The sequence below is a fragment of the Rattus norvegicus genome, chromosome 18 (assembly GCF_036323735.1).
Source record: "Rattus norvegicus strain BN/NHsdMcwi chromosome 18, GRCr8, whole genome shotgun sequence".
NCBI classification, from domain to species: Eukaryota; Metazoa; Chordata; class Mammalia; order Rodentia; family Muridae; genus Rattus; species Rattus norvegicus.
Genome location: NC_086036.1, coordinates 23,432,118 through 23,441,155, shown reverse-complemented (window position 1 = coordinate 23,441,155; position 9,038 = coordinate 23,432,118). Strand labels below are relative to the sequence as shown.

Here is a 9,038-nt window from a genome sequence, read left to right as displayed (position 1 = left end):
TAGGTCTGCCTTTATATGTTACTTGACCTTTTTCCCTTACTGCTTTTAATATTCTTTCTTTATTTTGTGCGTTTGGTGTTTTGACAATTATGTGACGGGAGGTGTTTCTTTTCTGGTCTAATCTATTTGGAGTTCTGTAGGCTTCTTGTATGTCTATGGGTATCTCTTTTTTTAGGTTAGGGAAGTTTTCTTCTATGATTTTGTTGAAGATATTTACTGGTCCTTTGAGCTGGGAGTCTTCACTCTCTTCTATACCTATTATCCTTAGGTTTGGTCTTCTCATTGAGTCCTGGATTTCCTGTATGTTTTGGACCAGTAGCTTTTTCCACTTTACATTATCTTTGACAGTTGAGTCAATGATTTCTATGGAATCTTCTGCTCCTGAGATTCTCTCTTCCATCTCTTGTATTCTGTTGGTGAAGCTTGTATCTACAGCTCCTTGTCTCTTCTTTTGGTTTTCTATATCCAGGGTTGTTTCCATGTGTTCTTTCTTGATTGCTTCTATTTCCATTTTTAATTCCTTCAACTGTTTGATTGTGTTTTCCTGGAATTCTTTCAGGGATTTTTGTGTCTCCTCTCTATGGGCTTCTACTTGTTTATTTATGTTTTCCTGGAATTCTTTCAGGGATTTTTGTGTCTCCTCTCTATGGGCTTCTACTTGTTTATTTATGTTTTCCTGGAATTCTTTCAGGCATTTTTGCGATTCCTCTCTGTAGGCTTCTACTTGTTCTCTAAGGGAGTTCTTCACGTCTTTCTTGAAGTCCTCCAGCATCATGATCAAATATGATTTTGAAACTAGATCTTGCTTTTCTGGTGTGTTTGGATATTCCATGTTTGTTTTGATGGGAGAATTGGGCTCCTATGGTGCCACGTAGTCTTGGTTTCTGTTGCTTGGGTTCCTGCGCTTGCCTCTCGCCATCAGATTATCTCTAGTGTTACTTTGTTCTGCTATTTCTGACAGTGGCTAGACTGTCCTATAAGCCTGTGTGACAGGAGTGCTGTAGACCTGTTTTCCTCTCTTTCAGTCAGTTATGGGGACAGAGTGTTCTGCTTTCGGGCGTGTAGTTTTTCCTCTCTACAGGTCTTCAGCTGTTCCTGTGGGCCTGTGTCTTGATTTCACCAGGCAGCTTTCTTGCAGCAGAAAATTTGGTCTTACCTGTGGTCCTGAGGCTCAAGTTCGCTCGTGGGGTGCTGCCCACGGGCTCTCTGCATTGGCAGCAACCAGGAAGACCTGTGCTGCCCCTTCCGGGAGCTTCAGTGCACCAGGGTTCCAGATGGTCTTTGGCTTTTTCCTCTGGCGTCCGAGATGTGTGTGCAGAGAGCAGTCTCTTCTGGTTTCCCAGGCTTGTCTGCCTCTCTGAAGGTTTAGCTCTCCCTCCCACGGGATTTGGGTGCAGAGAACTGTTTATCCGGTCTGTTTCCTTCAGGTTCTGGTGGTGTCTCAGGCAGGGGTCCTGCCGCTCCTGGGCCCTCCCCCACGGGAGCCCAGAGGCCTTATACAGTTTCCTCTTGGGCCAGGGATGTGGGCAGGGGTGAGCAGTGTTGGTGGTCTCTTCCGCTCTGCAGCCTCAGGAGTGCCCACCTGACCAGGCGGTTGGGTCTCTCTCTCACGGGGTCTGGGAGCAGAGAACTTTTTTTTTCTATAAGTTGCCTTGGTAACAACAACAAAAATAACTAATACTCTGAGTAGACTTATTTTTTTTCTCGGCTACATAATATTGAGTGCCTGATTATCAGCCTTCAGGGGTTGCATGGTCTGATACCTTATTTCCCTCATTTGTTATTTTGCTTTTCTTTACAGAGTTGATTTATAGCTTAAGCATCATAATTTTATGGTTTGAGTTCCAAACACCCAGAATGAAATTATTCTGCTACTTGATGATCCTGTGAGAATTATTGGGCCTTTGTGTTATTATAAATTCTTCAGGGAGAGAGGGGAATGAACCTATGCTGAGTTGTTGAAGAAACTAATACATTTGAAACTCTTAACCCAGTGCAGCTCAGGAGCATCCATTAAGCATGGATCAGACTATTACGTTTGAGGCTAGAAATTGGCTTGTGTACATCTTTTCATCACAGATCATAATCAGAATGCTGCTAAAGTCCCAGGGATGTAACCTTATCAGCAATTAACTGACTTATAAGAAACAAACATACAACTGCAAAAGGGGAATGAGTTTATTACTCACAATTTTCCCAGGTGCTCCTATTTAATGTTATTCCTCTGCTTGCATACCAAACTGTAGATTTCATCTACCATTTATTTTAATATTGTTTACCTTCTAGTCTGATGAGCGGAAATATCTGTTTTTGCCAATAGTGTATCTTATAGTAATTACTCACACAAAAGTGCACCAAAAATAAATAAGATTTTCTTTTGTTTAATGCCCTGAAGATTACTTATGGTAATATAAGAATATGAAAATCACTACTAGATAGCAGATATTTTAGGAGATTCTTTAAATTTAGAATAAAAGCATGGATTTCTTTCAAGGGACGATCAGGGTCAAGCCTTAGTACCAAATATCAACTTCTGTAAATACAAAAAATTAGAAAATGTAACTTATAGCAGAGGATGGCCTTGTGTGACATCAATGGGAGGAGAAGCCCTTGGTCCTGTGAAGGCTCAATGCCACAGTGTAGGAGAATGCCAAGGTGGGGTGGCAGGAAGGAGTGGGTGCGGGAGCACCCTCATAGAAGCTGGGGGAAGGGGGATGCGATAAGGGGTTTTCGGAGGGGAAACCAGGAAGGGGGATAACATTTGAAATGTAAATAAAATATCAATAAAAGAAAAGAAGGGAAAAAAGAAAGAAAATGTAACATATAACTCATCATGAGGAGTAGGGAAATACTCTGAAATTTACCAAGTGATAAGAAAGCACACTGTCTTAATGTTTAATGTGATGTGTTCAAAGATCTATCAAGAAAGCTACTAACACTATTTCTTGCACAAAGACAATGGAATCAAGAGCATAGTTAAGTCCACAGATGCCCAGTAAGGTACAACATCCTCGCTTCTTGGACATAAGGGTTGGTGGCATTTTTCCTTCCCTGCAGATGACAAGAATCGTGGAATATGGAAAAGTGTGAGAGGCTCTTGTGCAGCTAACTTGGAGCAGGGAGCTCCCATCTTCTCAGATTTTCTTTTAAGGCATTGACTTACATGATTGCACTGGCTGGCAAGCTACACGTTCAAAATTGGTAGGCAAAGAAGCAAGCTGGCAGAGCAAAATTAATGTGGCAGACTTGAAGCAGAATTCTTTATATGGGAAATGTTGAGTTTTACCTTTAATTACTTCAAGTGGCCCTTTATATATTCTTGAGGGTATTCCACAGAGGAAAAGTCAATGCAATTTAAATGGCTACCACACCTACAAAATACCTTCATGTACCAACCTAGAAGTCACTGTTTTCTACATATTATCTCCTGTAAAGATTCATGCTCAATGATAGAAGTTGTAGATTTGATGAATCTAGCGGTTTTGATGATGCTCATACGGGCATATGGCAGTAAATAACTACAGTCTCCCCTAGCTTCCTCATGTAGGAGGAAAAGGACAATCTATGAGGCTAAAACCTACTTGTTCTCAGTCACAGAAAACGGCGTTTCATCCCTTAACACTTAAACACATCCTCTTTGCCGTGTTTCTTTAAAATGACCTTTAACAATTAATTTTGGTTCTGAACATTTAAGTTAGATAAATGTTATTTATTCTTACTCTTTGATGTCAGAATAAATGTGGTTATAAGTTGCTATTAAATGGTGTTTAGAACGTAGTTTCTAAAAGGCCTATGGATTAAAGACAAAGAAATGGAGGAGGAGGAGGAGGAAGAAGAGAAGGGGAGGAGAAAGTAACTGATGAGAAAAACTAAGAAAGAAAATCAGTATGTTTTATAATTATTTTATATAAACATTTGGATGGAAATTTAGCACATCACAGATTTCTCTTCTACTGATGTTCTTAAACACGAATTTCTTCTCCTCATGCCTATGTTAGTCCTTAATTTGGATGATGAACACATCCCATTTGACTTTCTCATTCTTATGTTGTGTGTGTTGCATATTGGATTTCAGAAACAACTGGTGATAATTAATTTGCCATGTCAGGGTAGGGCTATTTTCCTATAGTTGAAGATCTACACTCTGAAATTGATTTCTACCATCTTCTTTTGTGTTGTTTTGTTATAAGAAGGAGACCATGAAATCGTTAAGACCATTGATTATACCCTACCTTTCCACTGCCTTTACCTTTCTTAGCTGTAGCATTCATAGAGAGGTGAATTTTCAAAGATTATGAAAAGTACTTGTTCATTTGAACACATTGGTAAGTTGTTTCTAACACTGCATTTTGGGATATTAAACATTCTTGAAAAACATAGAAAGAGAAGAGTTTGTGTTGATTTCCATAATTATACATGAGTTTGAGGGGCATCATATACTAGTTGAGCCCACTGTATGCAATATCTTATCTGTGCAAAAGAGCTATGCATGCCTTCAAGGTTTCCTGAAACATTTCAATGAAATACAACCTAAAATGCACATTTAATGTCATTTTATGAAATCTTTAAATGTTTTTAAATGTGTTGCAATTGCTCTTTTGTGCACAAAGCTCCACTTCTGCTTTTGTTTGAAACTGCATTCAGGTACAAAGCTTTCAGTGTTCCTAATGAAAGTCTTTTATCTTGGCTATTCTTGGCTATCAACTTGATCATCTGGAGTTAGCTAAAACTGAAGCTGCTGGGTATAGCAGAGAGGGATTTTTCTTGATTAGATCTCTTGAGGTAGGAAGACCTGAACTAAGTCAAGATCATTTGAAGTGGAGAGACCAACCTTAAATCTGGGCTACACCTTCTGGTGGCAGCCTGAATAATGATATGGAAGAAGGAGGCTCTTGCTTCTTGCTTGTTGGTCTTCACTCTCACTGGCCAGTTTGTTTCTTCACTAGCATTAGAGCTGACCTCTTCTGGTTTTTAGTGTATACTGAAGACAACCTGAGATGTGGACAGAACAACTATTGAATTCTTCGACTTTCCAAGAGATATACAGTATTGGACTATTTGGACTAGAGCATGTTAACCACACACACACTTTATATTTATATCTACATATCTATCTATCTATCTATCTATCTATCTATCTATCTATCTATCCAGACACACACACACACACACACACACACACACACACACACACACACACACACACACAGGTATTAGTAAAAAGATGATTTTAGTCTAGAGGAAGACCGAGTTTCAGCATGGAAGACACAAAGTCCCTTCTCTGTAGCACTGGAAAGGGAGTCAGTCATCTTTTATTACGCAGACAGCATCCATTACCGTATCATGTCCAGATTGGCATGTTTGTCGAAGACAGAGTCCCACTCTGAGGTTCATAGTTTATTATATTAAGGCAGTACACAGTTATACATGAAGAGCCCTTTTTATAAAAACACCAGTGATCTCGGTTCAAAATTTAGGCTAAAAAATAGAGTTGCTTCCCGCATCTACCCACGGGTTCCTTAGTCTCTACCACGCTACTTCTATCCAGACCCTGCTCTAGGGCCCACCGTTGTGACTATCCCCTAAATATTCTCTTTCTCTTTCTTTTTCAATCTAATAGATCTGTCCTGGGTCTCACAGACAGTGTCTCTGCTCACTCTGACCACCTCAACCTCTAGGGTTAGGACCTGCTAGGACCTGCCCTTTCTGCATCCACTCAGCCCTTAGCCCAGCCTCTTCAACCCCATTCCTGGGTTTCACAGCCAGTGTGTCAACTTGTTCTGGCTTTCCCTGCCCTCACTGCAGAGCCTAGAGAGGCTTAAGTCAGGATCTTCCCCACCTCTCCACGAAACTACAGGAGTCTCCCATGTCATATCCCATCTTTCCATGTAGGCCTATCTACCCCAACATTTTGTCTTGGAATGGGAAGCACACCTTGTATACCACCTCAATTCACACTGTCCACTAGACTTCATTCCACCCAAGATAATCCCAACCTCTAGACCCAACCATCACTTCTTCTTCTCCAACTTGTTTTTTGTCCATAACCAACTCAGGACAAATAAAGGAAGTCCACGTGCCCAGATCTCATCCCAGGAATACCAATCTTGTGAAAGATCAAGCCATCACTTTCTCCAAAGTCTCTCAGTCCAGTAGAAATGTTTGCCAGTGAGAATTGGCTAGATGAATTCTAGGACACAGAAGTTAAAAGAATGATCATAAAGTTTGTCAAAGGATTCACAGAGTTTAAAAAGAGCACAAAGAAACAACTTAATGAAACACAGATAAAGAGCTTAAGGAAAATAAGTAACCAAGCGATGTCCCAGAAAACGCAAATATAAGGATGATAGAAATGACAAGGGTACCCAAGACTTCAGAACAAAACTGAACATGGAGATGGAAACAATGAAGAGGACTCAAGATGAGATGAAGATGGAAATGGAAAACTCAAAGGAAAGCCTTGCATGCAGAATGGCTTTAGCAGAAGACAGAACATCACATCTCAGAGATAAAACACAATATATAGATAAAATAAACAAGGACCCTGAAAACTTAAAAATAAAAAAGACATTAGGGGTTGGGGATTTAGCTCAGTGGTAGAGCGCTTGCCTAGCAAGCGCAAGGCCCTGGGTTCGGTCCCCAGCTCCGAAAAAAAAAAAAAAAAGACACAGGAAAGGAACATACAGGAAATGTGGAACACCATGAAAAAACCCAAAACTTTGAATTATATGCAGAGATGTGGGGACAAGAATACCAACTCAATGGCATAGACCAGATCTCTTAACAAGAACATAGAAGAAAAATTTCCCAAACTAAGGAAAAACACAGCTATTAAAAAAATACACAGCTCTCGAACCGGGCGGCCTCATCCGCAAACAGCGCAGCAATGGCCAAGATGAAGGCTCGGGACCTGCGCGGCAAGAAGAAGGAGGAGTTGTTGAAACAACTGGATGATCTGAAGGTGGAAATGTCCCAGCTTCTCATGGCCAAAGTGACAGGCGGTGCCGCGTCCAAGCTCTCCAAGATACGAGTCGTGCGCAAATCCATCGCCCGTGTCCTCACTGTCATTAATCAGACTCAAAAGGAAAACCTCAGGAAATTCTACAAGGGAAAGAAGTACAAGCCCCTGGACCTGCGACCCAAGAAGACGAGAGCCATGCGCTGCCGGCTCACCAAGCATGAAGAGAAGCTGAAGACCAAGAAGCAGCAGCGGAAGGAGCGGCTGTACCCACTGCGCAAGCACGCAGTCAAGGCCTGAGACGACGACAATAACAATAAAGTCCAAAACTGAAAAAAAATACACAGACCACCAAATAGACAGGACCAGAAAAGAAAATTCATGAGGCATATTATAGGTAAAATGCTGAATATATAGAACAAAGATAATATATTGAAAATTATAAGAGAAAAATGCCAGTCATATATAAAGGGAAATACATTAACATAACAGCAGACTTCTCAATGGAAACTTTGAAATCCAGGAAAGCCTGGACCAGTGAATTAAAAAACTATAAAAGCCAAGCTAAATAATATCTGTAGCAAAACTATCTGCCATGGTTAAAGGAGAAAGAAAAAGTTTTCATGTCATAAACAGCCTATGAAACAGTTTATATCTAAAAAATCTAAACATAAGGAAAATGTAGGAATCATCTTTTCAGGCTAAAAAGAGGAATGGGCATAGCAGAGACTGTGAAAAGAAATATGAAGCCATAACTATTAAAATGCAAAATACCACAGAAAACACAATACCACCAAAATCCAACAACACAATGACCATAATTAATACACACATTTCAACAATTTTAAAAATCAATGGCTTCAATTCTCTAGTCAAAGGGCAGAGTGAATTAAATGGATCAAGGAACAAAATCCACTTATTTGGTGCTTAAAAGAAGCACATCTAATTTTTTTATTAATTAATTTATTCAAATCACATTGTGATTGTAGGCCCCCTCCCTCCTTTTTTTCCAGTCCCACCATCCCATACCCATTCCCTCATTCCCCTACCCCTTTCGGGAAGCCCCCAAAGGTACCAGTACATTCTGACACATGAAGTCACATCAGTACTAAGTTTATCCTCTTCCACTGAGGTTGGAGTAGGCTAGGGGAAGGGGGTCCAAAGGCAGGTAACAAAGTCTGGCATAGTCTGAGTGAGAACCTCAGCTACCAATGTTAGGGAAGCCACATGAAGACCAAGCTGTATATTTGTTATAAATGTGTAGGGGCCCTAGGTACAGGCCATGCATACTCTTTGGTTGGATAGCAAAGAGTAATGCAATCAAATGGGATGATGGAGCAACCAGGCACCACTAAGTAGAGTTCTAACTACGACTAATCAGAGGAGAGAAAGAGGAACACTCATTCTAACTAAGGGAACTATCCTAAATATATGTTTACTAATCTTTGGGACACTAATTTCATAAAAAAATCTACCATGGATTTAGAGTCACAGTTTAACATCAGTCCACTAATAGTAGGTGATTTTCAACATCCCACTTTCCCAGACAAGTCATCTGGACCAAAAGTAAACAAGGAAAGATCAGAATCAGTTGGCATCATATATCAAATGAACTTAACTGGTGTCTACAGAGTTTTCTACCCAAACACTAAAGACCTAAACATCTTTAGTAAATTCCAAATTCATAAAGATTAAACAACCCATTACTAAATGATGGATGGGCCAAAGAAAGGAAGAAAAACTTCCTGGAACAAAATGGAAATGAAAACATACTACAAAAAAAATTGCTGGGACATGTTGGAAGTGGTACTATGAAGGAAATTTATAGCTTTATTAAGAAATGAGGAAGTGCTCGAGTAAGTAGCTTAATAATACAACTCAGAAAGTTTGAGAAGAACAAAAGCAGTTGATGGTGAGAAATAATGAAAATCAGAAATTAATAAAAGTAAAAAAAATACAGAGAATCAACACCTTCAAAAGCTGGCTCATTGAGACGATAAACAAAATAGGCAGGCTCTTAAACCAACTAGCCAGAAGAAAGAGAGGACCCATATCAACCAAATCGAAATGCACAGGGGAC

General features: G+C 40.0%; 1 protein-coding gene across 1 annotated transcript; it reads left to right on the top strand.

The window, feature by feature from the left end:
* The first annotated feature begins 6,840 nt into the window (after positions 1-6,840).
* Rpl35l1 (ribosomal protein L35 like 1) lies at positions 6,841-7,298 on the top strand. Its single transcript, XM_039097205.2, has one exon. The coding sequence runs from the start codon at positions 6,887-6,889 to the stop codon at positions 7,256-7,258; it is 372 nt and encodes a 123-aa protein (XP_038953133.1). The 5' UTR covers positions 6,841-6,886; the 3' UTR covers positions 7,259-7,298.
* The last annotated feature ends 1,740 nt before the right edge of the window (positions 7,299-9,038 follow it).

Coding starts and splice junctions, on each gene's coding strand:
- Rpl35l1 (XM_039097205.2), top strand. CDS start 6,887: ATGGCCAAGATGAAGGCTCGGGACCTGCGCGGCAAGAAGAAGGAGGAG.